We start from the raw sequence: 21,300 nt of genomic DNA on the forward strand, positions 1-21,300 counted from the left end.
TCAAAATAAAACACTGACTTTATCAAACAGATGATATTGACACAGTAATGGTTATTATACTAGTTAATTAATTTTTTGTAATTATAATTAAATTTATTATATAATATTTTTACATAATAAATAATAATAATTTTAAACATTATTAAAATTATTATTATAAGTAATAAAATTTATATTTTATTTTCTAATCATCATTATTAAGTATTATTATTCTAAATTAATTATTAAAAAACTGAAGTACATTTTTGTAAATATTTTATTTATAATATATTTATACAATAATTTACAATGTTTGTAATAATTATCAAAATTATTTTTATAATCAATATTTCTATTTTTTAATTTTCAAATTATCATTAGTAATAATAATTATGAATTAATTATTAAAAATATTATTATTATTAATTGATTATTTAAAAAATAGTATTATATTTTTATACTTATATTTTTTTATATAATATTTTTATATTTATAATATTATATTTTTTATTTATAATATGAATAAAAATATATCTTTTCAATATATATTATATTTATAATTTTTATTATTATTATTATTATTATTATTTTTGCTATGCTTCGGTATGACAGTGATGATTAGGAAAAACATCCACAGAATAATAATAAAAAGTTTCACAAACCAAAACACAATTACTTAAAGAAAATTGTTGACTTTGTAAATTTTGTTTCAGACTTTGGGCCGACTGATAAACAGTACACACGATGTATGAGGTAAAACAGTTACGCTTTTATTCTGAAAATCCACCCCCCCTCAGTCAAAGTGACGTCTCTATGCTCTACTAATACTTCTGAAGTAAACATTAACAGGCTTGTGTGCACATATCATTGTAAACCTGTGCCCGGTTAACCTCTTCAACCATTGTTTAGCTAATATCATATTATAACCTGATCAGACGTGAGCAGTAAATAAATATCTCCTCTGGTTTTTCTTTGGTAATAAAACGGCATACATGCATGCAAACACACACAGTCATACACACACACAGTCACACACATACACATACAGCTTCTGTTTAATAAAATTATTGTCTAAATTATTTTTTAATGCAGCAGGTCTCAAACCAGTAAGTTAGAATATTAAAGCTTTAAGAAACAAATTTTACATTTTTAAATTGTCGGGGTGCAGCTCATCCCAGAATCAGTGTGAAAACATAAAATATTATAAGAAATGTTATTTTTTTTTAAATATTTGAAAGATAACTCTTTATGAGACATCAGTTGAGGACATAGTATACTCGACATCACTCAGTAATTTCAACATAGTTCGCTGGGTAGAAGCCCTCCTTTCCTCCGCTCAGGACGCCTCGACACCAACCCTGGTCGTCTTCCTCCTCCACCTTCAGGAACACTTCACCTGGGAAACAAAGGAAGTGTCAAAATCAGAGACCTGGGAGAGGATACAATTATGTTTTTCCCGTTTCTTTCTTCTTACTATTCTGTCTGCTCTGTGAGCTCTAAGCTGACCCCCTAAATGTGCTCAAAATCTCGCCAAAGTAGGCACACACCTCAGGTTTGGCCAAAAATTTGGTATTTAATACAAAAATTGACCCCCAATAATATCAGAATGTGGTCTCTAGCGCCACCTCGGCACACTAAAACAGCTCTCAATTGCAGTGGGAATGTTGTAGAAAGATCAAACCAATGCCAAAATGTTTGTGTCATTGAGATGCACAAATTATACACAGACACCCCTGACCTATCTCAAACAGGAAGCCAGCAATTTGCCATTAAAAATGAAATTAAGCTAATTTTTGGCACCTCAAACAAAAGTTATCTTCTCCTAGGCCATAAATGGTATCGGCCCGAAATTCAATCAAATGACAGAGTGGGCCCTTATTTACAAAACTGATGTAGGAATTTGTTGTTTCTTGAACGCTTTTTGAATGACAAGCCCTCAAAGTTGGTGAACCCCAAAAAAGCTGTTTCAGCTCCCCCTATTAGAATGAATGGGAGAGGAGGATCCAGCTCCACACAAGATGCGGTAGATAAGCCTCTACACAAAAAAAACTAAAAGTGGTACAGCTTTAAAAATTACATGGATGGATTCCTGAGAAATTTTACTACAATAATGTCAAAAATGAGGCATCCAGGGGAGACATTTCAAAAACTTCAGACAATCTCTTAGTGGACAGTAGCAGGCGTGAAGGGAAAAGTTGGGAATGGCACAATTTTATTATAGCCGCGCTTATGCATGCCTATTTTTGGAGGAAGGAAATTAAAAAAAACAGTATTTCTGTCTTTCAGCACATCTTTAATCTCATGCAGTGGTGGATTCTGTGTAAAAGTTTGTCACTGTAGTTATTTTTCATCACATTCTCTGGAGCGTTACCTGCTTTAAAGGACAGCTCATCTCCCTCCTCTCCCACGTAGTCGTACAGAGCTCGCACCTTCACTCCCCCAATCATCACACTGGCAGGAGGAAACAGGAAGAGGCAAAAACACTGATGTAATCTTCATTTATGTACCATGGGTAATATCTTAGAGGATTACTCACGGTCGGCTGTCTTTCCTTTTCTGGTCCCTCTTCTTCCTCTTCAGTTTTTTGACTGGTGGGACCCATTCCTGAAGAAAGAGACACAGGTCAGGAAGGATTCAGGAGACCATGTAAGGACACGGCTCTTTTCAGACAAATTGTCTGCTACAGAATGTTTCTGATTTCAGAAATAAAAACTCAAAATACCTTTTGTTTACCAATTGTATGAGGTACACTATCTGCTAGTTTTTGATGATTAATTCCCCTGATTGATCAGAGGAGACATCGTCACACACCTGGATCTTCGGCCAGTCAGTGGGCATGCCAGGGCCGTGGTTGTTCTTCCACCATTTGACGTCTTCCTGCTCATCGATGGCCATCAGAGTCTGATGGAGCTCGCTGTACACGGCCTTCACACTGACACAGAGACACACAGCTGGGTCAGGATAACACGAAACACACTGCTCTGCATTCAACTGTCCCTGTCACTGAGATGAAATCAAAATGACTTGAATCAAACTCTGATCTGAACTCTCTTTGGAAACGTTTCAGCTCGATTCTGTCAACCATCAGACTCAGAACCAACTCAGTTTTCTCTGCTTTTAGCGTTGCTGCAGACTCAAAGCAGTGCGATAAAGGACAGTTTGCATAAGGCCTGCTGACTGAAGCATCATGATAAGGAGCATAGGTACAGGTGAGGAGGAAGAAGCCCAGATTTTTACACCAGATGTCTTCACTGATTATCATCCAAATTTCAAACTTAGTCCCATTATCTTCCTTTATATTAGAGCAAAGGATTATGTAGCTAGATTTTTTGAAATACACTTTTAGAAAGACACTGTTGTATTTCATCAATTTCTTTCTTATTATTCCAACGAGTCTTTGAGCCCTAATTCGACCCCCTGAATGTGCTCAAAACCGCTCCAAAATTGGCACACACCTCAGATTTGGCCAAAAATGTGGTATTTTCCAAAATTTGCTCACTAGCGCCACCTAGGAACACTAAAACAGCCCTCAATTGCAGTAGGAATGTTGTAGAAAGATCAAACTAACGCCAAAATGTTCGTCTCATCAAGATACACAAATAGTATACAGACACCCCTGACCTTTCTCAGACAGGAAGCTGGCAATTTGCCTTTCAAAATAAAATCAAGCCGAATTGTGGCACCTCAAAAAAAGTTATCTTCTCCTAGGCCTTAAATGGTATCAGCTTAAAATTCGCTTAGATGACAGAGTGGGCCCTGCTTCACAAAATTTGTGTAGGAATTTGTTGTTTCTCAAATGTTTTTCAAATGGGGAGCCCTAAAAGTTGGTGAACCCCAAAGAAGCCCTTTTAGCTTCCCCTATTAGAATGAATGGGAGAGGAGGATCCAGCCTCACACAAGCCGCAGTAGATAGGTCTCTGAACAAAAAAAGTAACAGTGGTACAGCTTTAAAAATGACATGGATGGATTCCTGACAAAATTTACTACAAAAATGTCTAATTTTTAGAGAGATTTGGCCAAAATTGTGGCATCTATAAGGAGACTTTTCTAAAACTTTGGACAATTTCACTCCTGAGAGGGCAGCAGTTGGTGATGATGTCACAGACTAAGAGTTCCGTGCAGCTGGTCATGTGACTGAGCAGGGAAATAACACATCACCTCAAGTGTGATAGCTCTAAGAAAGTCAGAAAAGGGATTAAACCTTGTAAACAGAGTTTCATTTTTGATCCAACCTCAAGTGGATTCTCCTGGAACTGCGATTGTTTGTGCTCCTGCTGCATAAATGTGGACATTCAACATCTACTCACCTCTCATTGTTGGTGACATCAAGGTGTCTGTGGATGGAGAGGAAGACCTGCTTCAGGAAGCTGATCCTCTTCCTCTCCTCCTCCTGCGACTGCTCAAAGATGGCCTCCATCTCCTCCATGTAGCGAGGCGTGTAGGACGTCACATCCTCCAGCATTTTCTCGTAAAGCTCTCTGCACTGGAACGAGTTCAGAGTTGTTTTTTATTAGAAGATGCTTTTTGCTCCCTTAGCGAGATGATGCACTTTGTTTCTCTAATTGGGGACGGTCTAAAAAGTATAAATCATGTGGTGCTTTTAGCGTTCCCATGCTGGGCTCCGTAAACACAGAGAGGAGCAACAATAACACATCTCCATACAAGGAAACGCTTGGAGCAACATGTTAGGCTGGGGTTTGTGTTTAGAGCTGATAATTCCTCAACTGGATAAATATCACCACATGTTTCAGGACAAACACACTCCATGGGAATGCAACATTTAGCTCGATGGCATGATGGGAATCAGGAAACGTGAAAGGAGCACGCTGTGTTAAAATCCCTCCTCACCTTTTCCTTCTCCTCAGTGGCCTTCTCTCTGGCGTTTGTGAATTTCTGCTTCTTCTCTGGACTCATCTCGGCGTTTTCGTTTGCTTGTTTCTCTTTGTCCAGAGCGGTGGCCTCCCTTTGACAGGTCTTGTGGAATGAGACGCGGGTCTTCTCCAGCTGTTGAACGCAAATCCACATAAATCTCACGTTTACTTCAAGGAAAGTTTGACTCAGCTGGGGAAAACACAGATTTTCTTTTCTGCCAAGAGTCTAATGAGGGGATTATCCTTTTCTAACCATGCTTTAAATCTAAAACTGAGGTCAGGAGATGTTAGCTTAGCTTAGATTAGCTGAAATACAAGATACAGAGGAGGAACTGCCAGCCTGGCTCTGTCCGGCAAATTTGACACACCCTCAAACTTTGCCAGAAACCTGAACCTTTAATGTGACCTTGATTGCTCGATCTTGGGAATATTCCCTCTATGCGGCTATCTGGCTTCCAGTGGCAGCTCCAATCAAAGCTCCTCATCCAGGTCTACACTCCTTCTGGTCTCTACACTCTGCTTTTGAAAGACGCCTGGTCCCAGCGTGGCTCCAAATCACTAGCCAGACTCTTCTCCTCTGTTGTTCCCAAATGGTGGAATAAAGTACCTAACTCTATACAATTCACAGAGTCTCTTTCTACTTTAAGAGATGTCTTTAGACTCATCTGTCCAAGGAACACTTGCACCTGAGCAGCGACAACACAAGCACACACAGATTCTGACCAATGACCTTCGTGAGCTTTTTGGACCAGGGTTTCTGCGCCCGTGTGAAACTCGTGTTGCTGTCGTAGCTCTCCTTGAACCCACAGAAGAGTTTCTTGGGGAAAGTCTCCTTCTGCCACGTCTTCACCCGGTCCCCTTCCTCCGCGACCAGCGACTGGGAGATGGAGGAGTGGAGGGCCGAGAGGCGCTCTGCGGAGCTGAAGAAGCACTGCCACGCCCTCATGAGGGAGCCGTACAGCGGCCCTGGGAGGGAGAGAAGAGAGAGACAAAGTGAAGGACGACCTGACAGAGGGCGCAGAGGTGAGTCATGAAAGCAAGCGGAGGAATAATGAGCTCCATTTGTCTGCTGAGACATTTCAAACAAACACATGTGCAGCCGTTTAAGAGGAATCAAGCAGTGAGAGCAGTCTGCGTGATCTGAGCCTCTCATACTCACTGGAGTCCACGATGGTCTTCCACTTGCTGCTCCACTGGCTGAGCTGCTGGGCGTACTGTTTCTCCACCTTCGCCCTCTCCATGAAGCAGGCCATGATGTCGTTACAGGCCTGGTGGGACTGCTCGGTTCGGTGCACTGTGCGCACATAGTTCCCCGGCTGGGAGGAGGAGGGATGGTGAGTTGCACGTGTACAAACAAACAAACATGTTTTGGTTTCTTTTTCTCAGGTCTTAGTTTTCAGGTTTTGGTCGTAAAAATAGTCCTTACCATCCAAAAACTCTGCTTCTTGGCATCCTCAGGGGGGTCTTTGGGAAGACTCGCCATGATTGTAAAGGTGTCTGCTTCAGGAGAGGAGAGATTGCTGCTGTTTGTGTTGTTCAGAGGAGTTGCTAAACTGGTTACAAAGTGTTGTAACAAGCTGAGAAGGAAAGCTTTTATTGGCAGGCGAAGTGAGACTGATTTTCCTGCAACAGGTTGGACGTGTACACAGAGCCAACACTGGGTCTGATCAAGACTGAAACTTCAGAGTGTGTGTGGTGCTGAGCTAACTGCCATCACAACTGAGCCCAGGGGTCTGCAACCTTCACTTTCATAGGAGCCATGTTACCTCAGCTCACCTGGATTAAAGTCATTCAGAAGCCACAAAATCTACTTTATCGTCACAATAAAAACTAATAATCAAAACAAGAAGTTTTTGTACATTAATTAAATTGTATGTGGGATAACTCACTTTTTTATTTTAAATGGATGAGAAAATTTGTAAACAATTTTCAAATTTAAATAAATTGCAAAAATGTACAAATTTTAAAAATTTGCAAAAATTTACAAAAAATTAAAAAATATGAACATTTTAAAACTTTTAAAGTTTTGAATTTTTAAAAAGATTTTGAAAATTGGAAAATGGTACTAATAGGCAGAACCTTTTTTTGTAGTAAAAGAGTTTGCAAAAATTTACAGAAATTTCAAAAATGTGAACATTTTAAAACTTTGAATTTTTTTTTTTTAATCTCAAAAAAATTGGAAATGTGACAAATTGGCAAAATCTATTTTTTTTGTGGTAAAAAAATGCAAAAAATTTAAAAATGTTAACATTTTAAAACTATTAAGGTTTTGAATTTTTTTTCAAAATTTTCAATAATTGGAAATGTGACAAATTTGTGAAAACTGTTTTTTTCCTAAAAAAATTGCAAAAATTTACAAAAATTTCAAAAAATCTGAACATTCATTAACTTTGAAGTTTTGAATTTTTTTCAAAAATTTTGAAAATTGAAAATGTGACAAATTTGTGAAATTTAAATCGTTCGTAGTAAAAAAAATTGCAAAAATTTTAAAGATGTAAGAATGTTGAATATTTTTTCAATTTTTCAAAAATTGGGAATTATTAATTTGCAAAAATCTAAAAAAAAAATTGTAGTGAAAACATTTTACATTTTTCCAAAAACCTTTGAATTTTTAAAACATATCTGAAAGTAGAAAGGAAATTTAAAAAATTTGCAAAATTAAAAAAATTGAAAGATAAAAAAATTGCAAGAATCTCAAAAATGTGTGAACTTAAAAGAAAAATAAAATTATTAATTTGCAAAAAAAAAAAAAAAAAAAGATACAATTTTATATATTGATAGTATTACTTTACTCATCTTATTTAGTGGTTAGCTAATGTCTTGCCACATATCAATCATGAATATTAAGCTAGGACACTGTCGGTTAAATGAATCCATCCACACAGAATTAAAATCAGTATTTTCTTCCAGATTAGTCTTTTGTAGATGTAGTTATCTTCCCAGGGCTGTAAAACTTGAGGTTAGCCACAGGTGCATGGAAAGTTGGTGGGCTGCTGATGTTGTAGGAGGTGAAGTAGAGCGGTGGCAGGCTTTATTTACAGATGGGATGAAGATTTAGTTCAACTAAATGTTAACACAGGATTTTATTTAGTGTCAGTGTCTTTGATCATCAATACCCTCTGGAAGAAAAATAAAAATTCTTTATTTCAGTATTTTTCTTTTGTAAGAGCTGCAGGTTGCAGACCCCTGGTTTCGCCCATCCCGATGAGGTGTGATTTACACTTTACACCGAGCCCCCTGCGTGAGTAAGGGGAGCGTGGTCGCGGTCGACTGAAATTCACAGGGGTGTGGATCTGCTGGCAGGAATAGAACAGCTGCTCAGGCATTCTTCCTGTAGCCTTCCCAAAATAAACAGCAGGGAAAGGTCATCGTTCCCCCTTTGCTCTGACTAACACAAGGCCTACTGGAACCAACGGTCTCCATCCAGAGATCAGCACCACAAAAGGAGCGGATTCATGAGTCGGCTGGAAACAGGAATGTGGGATTTACAGGGAGTAAAGTGCAGAGACTGTTGGGTTTCAGTGGCAGCTTCATTAAAGAGAGGGCACAAGCACAAACATGCAGAAGAGTCTATTTGGGCCTGTTTGTGTCTGGGTAGCATGCTGACACACTGCTGGCTGAGTAACGTGAAAGTGACTAACCACACCTCGTCACAAGACTGAGCATGACAGAGAGAGCCACACAGAGGAGGTTTTTCTCTAATCTTATCATGTTGTTTCCTCTTTAAGCTCCTCAAACTTTAACTTTCCCATGCAGAGGAGAGAAACACAGCTCATCCTTGGTCTCAAAGAAGCAAGAAGCAAAGAGTAAATGGCAACAGAGCAGAGCAGCCATGCCTGGGAGAACCCCACACTTACATTTCTGTCTGAATCACCAGTGATTACTCAAGTGACCACTTGTTACTGGAGCTGAAGGGCTCGCTGAAGCTTTCTCTCCATTTCTGAGTCCGTCTCCCCCTCTCTTAGTGAGCTTCTCCTCCTCTAACACATGCTCCTCTCCCTCTCTCCTCTCCCTCTGACCCAGTTTCCCCCTGGCACTTAAAGTTACACACACACACACACACACGCAGGCAGAGCTGTTGATCTGAAAGTGGGCGTGTGACACCCAGAGAAAACATAATCACATCAGAGCGTTCGCATGGTAGTGATTTGGCTGCTAATTGGCTCCAGGGCAAACAAAGAGGGAGGAAGACTTACCTCGTCTCTCTCCTCCCCCGTCAGCGGCTCTGGCTCAACTTCTTCCTCTTTCTTCTCCTACTTTAACCCCATCCTTTGCTCCTCCTGACTCTCCAGCCTCCTCTCCTCCAGGCTTCTGCTCCTCTTTGACTTTCTCTCCGCTCCGCTATCAGAAACAAACAGCTGGAAGAGTCCCCCTCCTCCCTCCCCCGTCCCCTCCCTCTGCCTGTCTCCATATGGTGCTAATGAGATGCTGAACCCTCATTTTGACTGTACGCCGGTCACAGAGCGGTGTCACAGTCATGTGAGCTTATTAGTGGGAGAGTGCGACGGCCCCTGTGCCCCCTTTGTGACCTGTCCCTCTGTGTGGTCGGGCCTGGAAAGCCTGGACGGTGTGTTACAGGCTTTTCTGGAGCCAGAGGAGGACGCTTTTGTTGTGGACAGTTAGTTTGACTCCATCTTGTTTTCATTTCACAGTCTCTTTGGAATTAAAGTGGTTCATTATTGGAGTTGAAATAAACTTGTTTCTAACAGCTCATTTAGAGCCAATATCTCCGGCAGCGCTCTGCATCCACCCACCAGACAAGATGTTTGTTTCTCCCTGTAAGCTGCTGAGGCTGAGAGCTCCTGTGAGGAGTTTTTAGCAGATTATTCCATTAAAAAAAAAAAAAACTAATCCTGAATGACATGAGCTTAAACATCCTTTAAAATCTTTCCCCACTCACAATGTTCATGTGGGGAACTTTAGAGGTGCTGAGGATCTTGATAGTTTCTTCTTTCTGAGCTTTGTTGGGTTCAGGTGAGGGGAGCTGGCAGAACAATCAAGCATGGGAGTACCATGGTCAGCAAACTGTCAAGTGAAAATTTTGGCGCTGTGGGCAGGAGCCAAGTACTGTTGGAAAAGAAATCAGCATCTCCATGAAGCTTGATGGCACACTGAGGGATGATGTGCTCTGAAATCTAACGGTGGATGGCTGCACTAACTTAGGGTTTAGATCAGGGGTCTTCAACCTGTGGCTCTGGAGCCTCATACGGCTCTTTGACTCCTGCAGTGGCTCCATGTAGCTTTAAAAACTATTATTGAAATAAAGATTTATTTTCCATAACTTACGTCATGGTGGCTTATTATACATGCTTGATATGTAGAAAGACAAGAGTAAATCACTTAAATGATGAGTTGCGAATTATTATCTTTAAGTTACAAATTCAAGCTATTTTTGCAATTAATTATTTTTAGTATTTTTATCAATTATTATTATTATATATATATATTTCGTTTTTTTTTTTTTTTTTTTTTGGAGGGGGGGGGTTCTTTAAATGTCCTTTTCTTTTGTCTTTTATTCTCTTTTTTGGAAACTTTTTAAGAATTCAAATTTGGCAAGTTTTGAAAATTTCCAAAAACTTCAATATTCTTAAATAAAGTGATTGGTGGTAAGATTCCTGCAAATTTTTGAATTTTCTTCTTTTTTTTTTTTTGCTTTTGAAAGTTTTTTGGAAGTTCAAAGTTTTTGGGGAAAATTCTTTGGAGGTGGAAATTGTTAAAATGTCATTTTTCAAGTTTTGCACATTTTTGAAAAATAAAAATTTCTTTAAAAATGTTGGCAATTTTTTATAATTTCATAAATATTCAATATTCTTAAATCAAGTGAATGTTTGATATGATTTGATTTGATTTGATATGATTTTTTTTGCTAATTTTTGGTATAAAGAGTTTTTGGGGAAAATTTTCTCAAGTTTTTAAATATTAAAGGGGAGGGGGGGAATTGTTTAAATGTCTGTTTTTGCAAATTTTTAAAAATTACAATTTCTTTTTAAAATATTGGCAATTTTTTTTAAATCTCAGAAAAAAATCAAAAGTCTAAAATTGAGTGTCTTGTTTAAATTGGGTGAAAGGTGGTTTTATTTCTGCAAATTTGATTCTTTTTTTCTCTTTATTTTTGCAAATTTTTGGAAATTCAAAGTTTTTAGGGAAAATTTAGCAAGTTTTTAAATATTTAAATGTATTCATTGTTTTATTTTAATTTGTTTCATTCCAAGTTTTTGACATTTTTGAAACTTCAAATGCTTTTGAAATGTTTACAATTTTTTTTGAAGATTTGTAAACTTTTGCAAAGTTTTTGAAACCTCAAAATTTCTTGACATTTTTGCAAATTTATTAAAAATAAATAAAAAAATAATAAATTACATTTACAATTTTGCTGATTAGAAAAGCTTTTTGTTTGGATAACTATTTACTAGATTTTACCTTTGTTTAGATTTTTAAAGACTTTATTGTTTTTATTGTGAAGATAAAGTAGATTTTGTGGCTCCTGAATGACTTTAATCCAGGTGAGTTGAGGAGAAATGGCTGCTATGACAGTAAAGGCTTTCGACCCTGGTATTGACCTCCATCTGACAGTTCACAGCAGTCCGGACCACCACCATCTAAAGCCTGTTGAAGGAGTATTTTTAGGAAGACTGCTGAGCTTCCCTCTGTTTCTCATTCTGTGAAAGTTCTCGTTGCACCCTGGGAAGGAAAAAAGTTTTCTGTATCTCCATGGAGAAAAAACATCGCTGCCTTTTTTTAATTCTGGTAACTATGAACAGACTCCAGCAAACACAAAGAGGCAGCAACCTTGACGACTGGCACCGAGTTGAAAAAGCATCATGTTTACAGTTTTCCACCACGGACCTTGAAGTAGCCACCAGGCTAGCGCACAGTGTCACATTCATCTCCTTCCAAGTCGTTTCTCATTGTGTTCTTGCCTTACAGGCGTCTTTGGGGTCTGCCGCGTGATCGCAGCCACGGCTTGCTTTGAATTAAGCCGTCTCATCTTCTTCCCTCCCTGTGAGCGCTTCTCTGTTGTCCTATTAGCTCACCCGGCCTGATGGGAAAATAATCCTGGAACCTGAAAACAATGTTGTGCTGGAGCGCGGCGGGGCCGGGACGAGGCGCTGCCAAATGACTCAATCCAAACACAGCACTTTAAATTGGATCATTATGGGAATCTGCTGGAGGAGAAATGAGAATCACGACAGGGCCAAAGTTTAGTTTCGCATTTATTTCAACACCTTAGATGTACCTCTATCATATAGTTTATCATTATATACTGTATTTATTTAAAAGCAAAACTTTTATATATATATATATATGTATATATTTATATATATACCTTTTATCTCTGCATACTTACGCTCATACTGTATGTAGTCATATTCATTATGCAATTCACTAGACCTAAAAATACTCTTTAAATCATAGGATGTGATGCTTCCTACACTACTGCTCAGACCTTTCACTCCTCACAGCACACACACACACACACACACACACATGTGAAGTAAGGTGTGTGAGCTTCACGGGGGTCACCACGCAGCCAGCAGTGTAGAAAGCATTCACAGGAAATAAAAACAAGAACAAAACAAAGCTTCAAATAAGTTGTCCACACTATTTGGAAGACAGAGATTCTTAAAAATGTTTACATACTTAATATAATTATCTTTATTATACTATATATTTTCATCAGTTTGAAATCATCATTACATATAGATCTATAAATGATGTGTTTGCCTCACAGTTGAATTCACTGCAGGGGATGATGTGTTTAGAAAATCCAGGGTATTTACGTCCATTGAACATATACAGAACTCACTTTTAATCATCTGAAACAAATATTTCGTAAAGTGGAGCTTCCTTTTTTTAGGGGTTAATCTGTGAAACAAGGTAACACTGGGATTGTCGGCTAGTAAGGAGGAAAAATAACCTAACCGCTGTAAATGTTTTGGAAAAGGCATCATAAAGAGAGAGGGGAAAGCATTTGGCCACAGACGCAGGCTGACAAACACTCGCGCACGAAATCAGACACGCAGAGAGGCCGAGGAGGGCCGAGGAGGGCCGAGGAGGTCAGGCAGACAGAAGCAGTAAAAAAGCCCTTTTTTTCATCACTGCACCTGCGATAAGAGAGCGGTCGACGTTATGGCGTTCGCCTGTGCTGTGGCCGTGAACGCGGAGAAAGCCTGAGGGAGGATGATCGGCGCAAACTCTTTCAGATCCTCGTCTCAATCAGGAAAAAACGATAAACGGTAAGAAGTACACGGCGATTTTTTCTCAACACTTGTCGTCATTATGCACAGCTTGAGTTCAACAGTTAGAAATACCCTGACCAGTTTAAAATCAATGATTGCGATCAGCACTCGGTACAAAACAAATGGCTCTACTGTTCGTGAATCTGTTTAACACATAAGATATATCAAGTGCTCGCAAAGAACAAACATACAAAGCGTTTAAGAGCGTCCACCCGGGGGGATATGGCGAATCTATCAAAACAAACTCTCATCTCTGTCGCCTGATTCAGACGTCCTCGCCGATTGATGCTCTGGTCTGCTTAAAGCTACAAAACTCGTGTGAGGATGCGACTCGTTTCGTTCGGTCTACCCCTCCAAGCAGCAACTTTGTGAACTTTTCTCAGCGTCAAAGCAGATGGTGTCGAAAGTGTGTGTGTGTTTTCTGTGTGTTTGTCTTCTACAGCACAAAAAGGTGTCTTAATTAAATGCCTGTCCGTCAAAAGTTTCTCACGTCCTCCACGCGTAAAGTAGATCCGTAAGAAAGATTCCCCCTCAAACATCGAGCTTAAAGTCCGCCGATGTCCACTCGTCCCCTCTCTGGAACGTCTTTATCCATCTGTTTCTCTCCCTTTCTTTCCTCTTTGACTCACCCTTCTCCCTCAGTCTGTGTCTCGAGGAGAAGCAGAGACATGCAAAGGAGAGGAGAGCCGCCTGGGGAGAAAGGGAGGGCAAATCAAAGAATAAGAACGGGCGGGAATGAAATAAAGATGGATTGAACTTAAGGAGGTTAATAAAGAGGAGGAGGTGGAGGTAAGGAGGGTAACTTATCCAGAAACAGGTCAGAGGAGGAGGAGGGGAAGGAGGGGAAGGGGAGCTAACGTAGATTAAGGAGGTGAGACACTCGGACTTTCCTTCGCCGCCTGCTGCTTCCTCCTGACCTCGATGGTTTTACGTGTCCCACAGTCTGAGTCCTCCCTCACCTGTCCGTGAGTTTCTTCAGCGCCCTCTCGATGTTCATGCGATGTCCCACGCGTGTCACGCCCAGATCCAAGAAGTCGTCCTTAGTGAGTGAAGGCAGGTGTGATCCGTCGATCTCATTGTCTATAAAACGCTCCCTGTGCTCGCTCAGGTTCAGGTAGGCCAGCCAGTCCGCCACGTCGTACTTGGTCCAGTAGGGCAGAGGCTTGACGGCGAAGGGTTTGGCCGGGGGAGGAGGGGTGAGGTGGGGGTAGTTCAGGCAGGACGGGCTGGGGGGGAGGTGCATGGGGGAGGAGGCTCCAGACAGGAAGTGAGTGGGGGAGAGGGAGCGTGAGACCAGCAGGGGGTTTGGACTCTGCGCCCCGGATGGGGAGAAGAGCGGAGGAGTCGAAGCCGAGTACGGGTCTCCCAGAGGGAGGCCGGGCGAAGGAGGCGTGAGGGATCCTGGGAATTCAAAGGGGTTGTTGTAGACAGGTGTGCTTGGGAGGATGGGGAGGGAGGAGGGTCTGGGAGGGGCGGGGCTCTGCTGTTCAGTGTTGTATATCAGCGGGCTGGGCGCGCGGCGGCGGGACACCGATGACCGCATCTCCTTTGTGGGGCTGCCCTGGAAATCGAAGGTCTGCCGGCGCATCTTACGGTGCTTCGGTGACGTCGGGTACGGGCAGTAGGTCGGGGAATGAGGAGAGTGAGAGTGAACCGGCGAGGAAGGCATCACCGGAGACGGGGAGCGGGTCCAGTTACGCTGAACCGGGACGTGAGGGGAAGGGGAGACGGAAGGGGTGGCGGACAGATTGGGTGTGAGGATCTGTCGATGCTGCGGGGAGGAGGTGGGGAGTGGTGAGGTGGAGCGTCCAGAGGGCGGGCTTTGAAAGGCGTCTGAGAAGTCTGCAGAATACCTGAGAGACAAAAACACAGACAGGTCAACCAAAGTCCAACAACATCTGGACTCTAAAGGATCAGAAAGACTGACCTCTGGTTCGATCTCAGAGAAAAAACATTTACAAATGAGAAAATCCGGATATGTGTAGACAAATGGTAAATGGACCAGTACTTATATAGAGCTTTTCTAGTCTCTCAGATCACTCAAAGCGCTTTACACTGCTCATCTAATTCACCCAACCACATTCACACCCTCCTATTGGAAAGCATCAGCTTTATCCACCACATTCACACCCATCCACACACCACTGACCAACAGTGGTTCAGGGTTCAATGTCTTGCTCAAGGACACTTCTACAGGTGACTGTGGGAGCTGGAATCAAACCCCCACCTTCGATTGAGAGGCGACAACTCTACCACAGCTGCCCCACAAATCCACAAATGTGTGCAAAAAATCTGCAAATGTGTGCAAAAAATCTAAAAAAATGTGCAAAAAAATCTACAAATGTGTGCAAAAAATCTACAAATGTGTGAAAAAATCTACAAATGTGTGCAAAAAATCTACAAATGTGTGAAAAAATCTACAAATGTGTGCAAAAAATCTACAAATGTGTGAAAAAATCTACAAATGTGTGCAAAAAATCTACAAATGTGTGAAAAAATCTACAAATGTGTGCAAAAAATCTACAAATGTGTGAAAAAATCTACAAATGTGTGAAAAAAATCCACAAATGTGTGCAAAAAAACATTCAAATGTGTGCAAAAAGTCTTCAAATTTGTGCAAAAAAATCTACAAATGTGTGGAAAAAATCTACAAATGTGTGCAAATAATCTGCAAATGTGTGAAAATCTACAAATGTGTGAAAAAATCTACAAATGTGTGAAAAAATCTACAAATGTGTGAAAAAAATCTACAAATGTGTGCAAAAAACAACAATTTGTTCCCAAATTTACACATTTTGTTAAGTGATCCACATATGTACTGGCAAGTATACAAATGGATATACAAATCCACATATCTACAAATGTGTGTTCAAGTCCACAAATGTGTAAACAGATTTTATTTGCACACGTGTGCAGAAATCCAGTGTAATGTTATTTCTAGTCCTAAACGGCTGAAAAGCCCAAGTGTTCTTTTTCTTCAGTGCCTGAAATTATGGAGAAGAAGGGAATGAGCGAACCTGTGTATGGTGGGAGACTTCGGGGTGTGGCTCCAGTCGTCCATGCTCTTCATGCCGCTCATCTGCTGCAGCTTGGAGCTCAGCTCGTTGATGATGCTCGCCTTCACGCCGGAGAGAGGCGAGTGAAGTCTGCGGCCCTCCAACACCATGGCCTCCCTGTGCACTCCACCTCCAACCATCTCGGGCTCTCCAACCTCCCCCCAGCCGACCGAGCGAGGGTCCATGGGCCGTTCCAAGCAAGCAGCCAGAGCGGTGCTGAAACCGTCCTCCATTTTGGATCGGCTGGGCTTGCGCCGCCTGTCGTCCACGTACGCTCCGTCCAACCTGGGATCTTCTGGGTTGCTTTGTCTGTGCAGCTGCAGAGGAGCGGGGTTGGTGCTGTTCTGCCTCCGCAGCGCCACGGGCAGCCCCCGTCCTCCCCCCTCCTTGTAGTGAGTCATCTTTGGAAACACGGGGTTCGCCATTTTGGTGCTGTGCACCTCATACGTCTGCCCACCTGAGTTCTCCCCCTCTCCTCCTCCTCCTCTCTCTCCTCTCATGCTCAGCCCAAGCATTTCTAGATGGTGGTCACTGCTGCTGTGACTGTCCAGCTCCTCAATCCCAGAATCCACCACTGCGTCCTGCCAGTCCCCGCTCTTCGGCCCGACGGCAGAGTGGTGGGTCTGGTCGGCGGTTCTGCCTCCCGTGCCGTGACCCGCTCTGGGCCCGGCCATGCTCACGCTGTAGTCAGAGGAGGACGGTGACGTCGTGGTGGTGGAGGCGGTCGCTGACGCTGTCATGGTCGTCGTAGCGTACGTCATGGTGGCGGTGAGAGCCGCCGAGCCTCGGTCGTGTCCTGGCGTCTGACCACCTAGCGAAGAGTCATTGGAGCTGCTGTAGTACGGGTGGGGGTGAGGCATGGGCTGGGGTCTGTGCAGCGATGAGGCAGGCGGAGCAGCGGAGGAGGTGTTTACGGCGTTGGACGACGGGGGAAACACCTGCGGGGACGGATACGACGGAGAAAGTGCAGACTGAGTGAGGTTCGCCACCTCGCTGTCGTAGGACGTGAGGCTGGAAGCGGCAGAGTCGCCGCCCTGCGAGGAGGACTGGGGGGCGTTTGGAGGTTTGGATGATGGGAGAGGTGGAGGAGGAGGCGGAGCAGCAGCTGAGTGTTGACTCCTCTGCTGCTGGAGTCTCTCGTTCTTACCGTTGGCGAACTGTAACGGAGGTGGCAACGGATCCGCAAAGACAAATTCATCGTCTACATCTATTGACGGAGCAGGTGGAGGCAGAACCATCAGTCCTAAACCTCCACCTGCTGCTGCTGCTGCTCGGGCTTCCTCCATGGCATCATGTGACGGCGCTGTGGCTGAAGGAACGGTGTACTGAGGGATGTAGGTGGTGTTGGGAGGAGCGTCCATCTGTAAGAAGGAGGGTCTACGAGGAGCAGGTTGAGTCGGTGGAGGAGGAGGCTGTACGGGCGGAGCAGGTCTGGTGTCGTACACCTCCTTCTCCCGCTCTCTGTCTCTGGGGCTGGGGGGGTAGTACTGCGGCGAGTAGTGATTGGTTTTGTCCTCTGAGAAGCGAACTCTGAGACCTTCCCTTGATCCTCCCTCCTTCTCTCTTTCCATCCTCTCCCCGCCTCCTCCTCCTCCTCCACCTCCTCCTCCTCCCAGGCGCAGAATCCTCGGTGACTGTGGCCGGCTCAGCGATGCGGGGGAGGTGGTAGCAGTTGGGGAGGTGAGGTGGAGGGAAACAGGGGAAGTGTAGGCTGATTGTGTCGGGGTGGCGAAGAGGGAAGGGGTCGGCGTCTGGACCGGCGTGGGGAAGGATCCCACCGTGGACAGCTGGCGCCCAAAGTGTCTCTCCTCCCTGCGAGTCCTGCGGTCGTCCTTCAGGGCCCGCTCCCTGGCGGCGAGCGCCAAGCCGAGCGGGGACGAGGGGTCCAGGACTTTTCCTGTGAGCGGGTGGATGAAGGTGGTGGCGGGCTGGGAGCCGTACATGGAGGGGGCGGACTTGGGCTGTCCGTCCTGGCTGAGGATCGGCGAGGAGTACTCGGGGAGGCCGAAGGCCGGGGGCATGCTGCTGGAGTAGTTCACGTAGTTGTCTCCAGAAAACATCCCCTCATCGATGGACTTGGACGGCCGTAGTCTGGGGGTGGGTACCTCCATCTGTGACCCCTGTAAGAGCTGAGTCCTCGTCCCCAGTGCTCCACCCTCCCCTCCTCCTCCTCCTCCTCCTGCCTCTCCGATGATGTCCTCCTCAGACGACAGATAGAAAGAAGCGCTCTTTCTCCTCATGTCCCGGAAACGTTCCCTCTCCTTGCGCGCTCCTCCTCCTCCTCCTCCTCCTCCGAAGGCTGAACCAAATGTGGAGGATCCGTAATCCAGGTTCTCCAAGTTCTGCTGCGAGGAAACGGACGGAGAAACGGCGGATGAAGGCAGAGTCGTGGATGTTGGAGGCTGCGGTGGCACAGGGCTGAGGGGTGAAGGTAAACTGGTGTTGGGGCTGTCTGTGGTGGCGTCGGCGCCGGCGTGGTCTTCTGCATCATGAGCAGTCTCAGCTTCCATGCTGCTGCCCTGGCTGCTCCGCCCGCTGCTGCTGGTGGAGGGCGCTTTGACGATGATTGTAGGGATGGGGATGGAGCTCTTCTCTTTCGCAGCGCCTCCTTTTCCTCTGTGCTGTCTCAACCCGTCTTCAACCTTTGATTGTTTCATCAGAGCTCCTCGCCCGCCTCTCCTGGCGCCACCCCTGCTGATTCCTCCTCCTCCCTGCTCCCTGTTGGGTGGATGTGGGTGATGCTGCGGTGCCTGCGGAGTCTTAGGCTTGGCACTTGTTGGAGGTGTAGCGCTGCTGTAGCCTCTACGTAAACCTCCCATCTTGCCTCCTCCTCTCCTGGGCGCCTCCTGATCCCTGACGACCAGTCCGTCTGATTGTCTTCGGAGGGTGGGGACCATGACCTGCTGGGTCGCACCGCCTGGTCCCCCCCTGTCCCAGCCTGCTTGGCCTGGCTGTGAGTGGAGCTGGTAGTGGGCTGGGGCTACAGGTGGGATGGGCATGGCTGGCCCTCGTCCAGGGTGAGGACCTGCAGATAGAGGCGGCTCTGGGGCAGATGTGTTGGGAGGCGGGGGGATTTCCTCTGGCCCGGGCACCGACAGGCTGCGAGCCAGTTTCATAGCAGGTGGGTGGAGGTACTGCCTCTCCTCCTCGGTTACACCTGAGGGTAACAGAAACACACTGTTAAACAGACGCAGTCAGGGAGGGCAGAACTTTCTGCTTGAGGCTCGAGCTCACCGATAGATTTCTGTCGCATCATGACGGCGTGCTGACTGTGTCCTGGTTGGAAATGAGCTTGGTTGTAGCCAAAGCCTGGTCCGTGCTGCACCATGCTGACAGGAGCCTGCTGCTCATAGGGTTGCTTCATGTGTGGGACACATTTAGAAAAGTAAAAAACACAAGAGAAATCAATCAATCTATTTTTAAGAACTTTTCATAAACAGGAGTGAAGTATTCTTTAAAAAAAAAAACAACTTTTGCAATTTAATTTTTTTTAATTTATATTTTCCAAATTGTTTCGATTCAGATTTTTTTAATTTTTTTAAAAAAATTCTTAAGCTTTAAGATTTCTTTCAAAAATTGCATTTTTTAATTTCAATTTTTTTGTGTGATTCTTAAAAATTCCTTGAATTTTTTTTTTTTTATTTTTGCAAAATTTTTAAATTTAATTTTTATATAACTTTTTCCAAAACTTTTGAGTATTCCAAGTTTTTTTTTTTTTTAAATTGGCCAATTTTTTTAACAACAAAATTTATTTGAATTTTGCAAATTTCTTACATTTCCTCTTTAAATTTTTGAAACATTTAAAAAAAATAAAATTTTGTTAATTTTTGCCAATTTTTTAAATTTCAGATTAATTTTTTTTTCAAAAAAATCTTAAGCTTTAAAATTCCTTTCAAAAATTTCATTTGTTAATTTCACATTTTTTTGTGATTCTTAAAAATAGTTTGAATTTCTTTTCTTTTTTTAGATTTCATTTTTATTTTACTTTTTCCAAAACTTGAATATTCCAAGTTTTTTCGAAAATTTGGCCAATTTTTTAAACATCAAAATTTATTTGAATTTTGCAAATTTCTTAGATTTGGCCCGTATGATGTATAGATCTTCTATACATTTTTGAAACATTAAAAAAAATAAAACTTTGTTCATTTCTGCTAATTTTTGAAATTTCATCATTTCTTTACATTTTTGCAAATTTATTAATGATAAAAGACTTAAACACATTTAGTATTTTATTTGTTAAAAAAACTCCAGGTTTGGATAGTGATTCACTGGATTTTTTACTTTGTTTTGAATTTTATGCACTTCATTGTCTTTACTGTGGAGATAAAGTAGATTTTGTGGCTCTGGAATGACTGAAATCCAGGTGAGCTGAGGAAAAATGGCTCCTATGATAGTAAAGGTTGCAGATCCCTGGTCTAGAGAGAAATGAAGATGAGGAGGGAGTAAAGCATTTCCTCAGATAGAATCCAGTCAAAACGATGCAGCTGTTAAACTGAAATGATACGCAACACTGAGCCAGAAAAAGCAGTGAGTCCAAGTATAAGTGTATCAGGCAGGAGAGCAGAGATGAATGGATTCACCCTGACTCACTCCTAACAAATGTTTTGGTGTGGGTGGTCCATTGTCAATCATTCCTGTAAAGTGCTGTACAAGCAGGAGAACACGTATATCTAAAAAAAAAAGAGCTGAAGACCTCTCTGCTTTCTAGATCGGAACACTCGTGTTAGTCACTTCCATGACTAAATATGTGCTACATCCTAAAACACTTTAAAAACTGTATAAGAGAGAGGTCTGTGAGTGTTTCCAGGCTGAGGAAACTGAGTTTTAAAAACCTAACAGGAGAAAAAGATGTGATAATAAACAGCTGAGAGCATCTCCCTCCAATTCCCAGACGTACCTCCGTGGAGATGTTGGGAACTATACTCTTGCTCCGGTCCCTCTTGCCTCCGTGACCCCTCTGGCCTTGGTTGTCTGATGTAATGGTGTGCTGGGCAGCAGCCAAGATTTCATCCAGTTTATCTGAAACAAAGACAGAAGCGGGACGAACAGAGAAGTAGTGAGGGGGAGCTTGGAAATAAGGCAGAAACATGAAAAGTGGATTTGGGTGAGCCTGCTCCTGCCCCCTTCAAGGTCTGAAAAACACCCTCTTATAGT

At 43.0% G+C, this 21,300-nt stretch overlaps 2 protein-coding genes across 5 annotated transcripts in view; both read right to left on the reverse strand.

The window, feature by feature from the left end:
• Window positions 1-751: 751 nt before the first annotated feature.
• Window positions 752-9,195, reverse strand: LOC141785071 (protein kinase C and casein kinase substrate in neurons protein 1-like). Of its 4 annotated transcripts, none has more exons than XM_074663189.1 (10): window positions 9,047-9,195; window positions 6,277-6,347; window positions 6,010-6,166; window positions 5,581-5,816; window positions 4,828-4,983; window positions 4,287-4,462; window positions 2,791-2,911; window positions 2,516-2,583; window positions 2,351-2,430; window positions 752-1,375 (listed from the first exon to the last, which is right to left on the reverse strand). In XM_074663189.1, the coding sequence occupies exons 2-10, from the start codon at window positions 6,331-6,333 to the stop codon at window positions 1,263-1,265; spliced, it is 1,164 nt and encodes a 387-aa protein (XP_074519290.1). In that variant the 5' UTR covers window positions 6,334-6,347; window positions 9,047-9,195; the 3' UTR covers window positions 752-1,262. The 4 variants fall into 4 exon arrangements, with proteins under 4 accessions (XP_074519290.1, XP_074519289.1, XP_074519291.1 ...); XM_074663188.1 differs by having other exon boundaries at window positions 6,277-6,350; XM_074663190.1 differs by lacking the exon at window positions 9,047-9,195 and adding an exon at window positions 8,708-8,937 and having other exon boundaries at window positions 6,277-6,350.
• Window positions 9,196-12,066: 2,871 nt separating this feature from the next.
• LOC141784782 (SH3 and multiple ankyrin repeat domains protein 1-like) overlaps window positions 12,067-21,300 on the reverse strand; it is a 59,782-nt gene continuing 50,548 nt past the window's right edge. The window contains 5 exon segments of the mRNA XM_074662647.1: window positions 12,067-13,780; window positions 14,050-14,943; window positions 16,108-19,303; window positions 19,381-19,504; window positions 21,044-21,165. Of these exon segments, the coding sequence (XP_074518748.1) occupies window positions 13,729-13,780; window positions 14,050-14,943; window positions 16,108-19,303; window positions 19,381-19,504; window positions 21,044-21,165 (4,388 nt within the window). The 3' untranslated portion in view covers window positions 12,067-13,728.

Source organism: Halichoeres trimaculatus, unplaced genomic scaffold (assembly GCF_033239565.1).
Source record: "Halichoeres trimaculatus isolate MK-OKI-2021-1 unplaced genomic scaffold, fHalTri1.1 fHalTri1_scaffold_23, whole genome shotgun sequence".
Classification (NCBI taxonomy): Eukaryota; Metazoa; Chordata; class Actinopteri; order Labriformes; family Labridae; genus Halichoeres; species Halichoeres trimaculatus.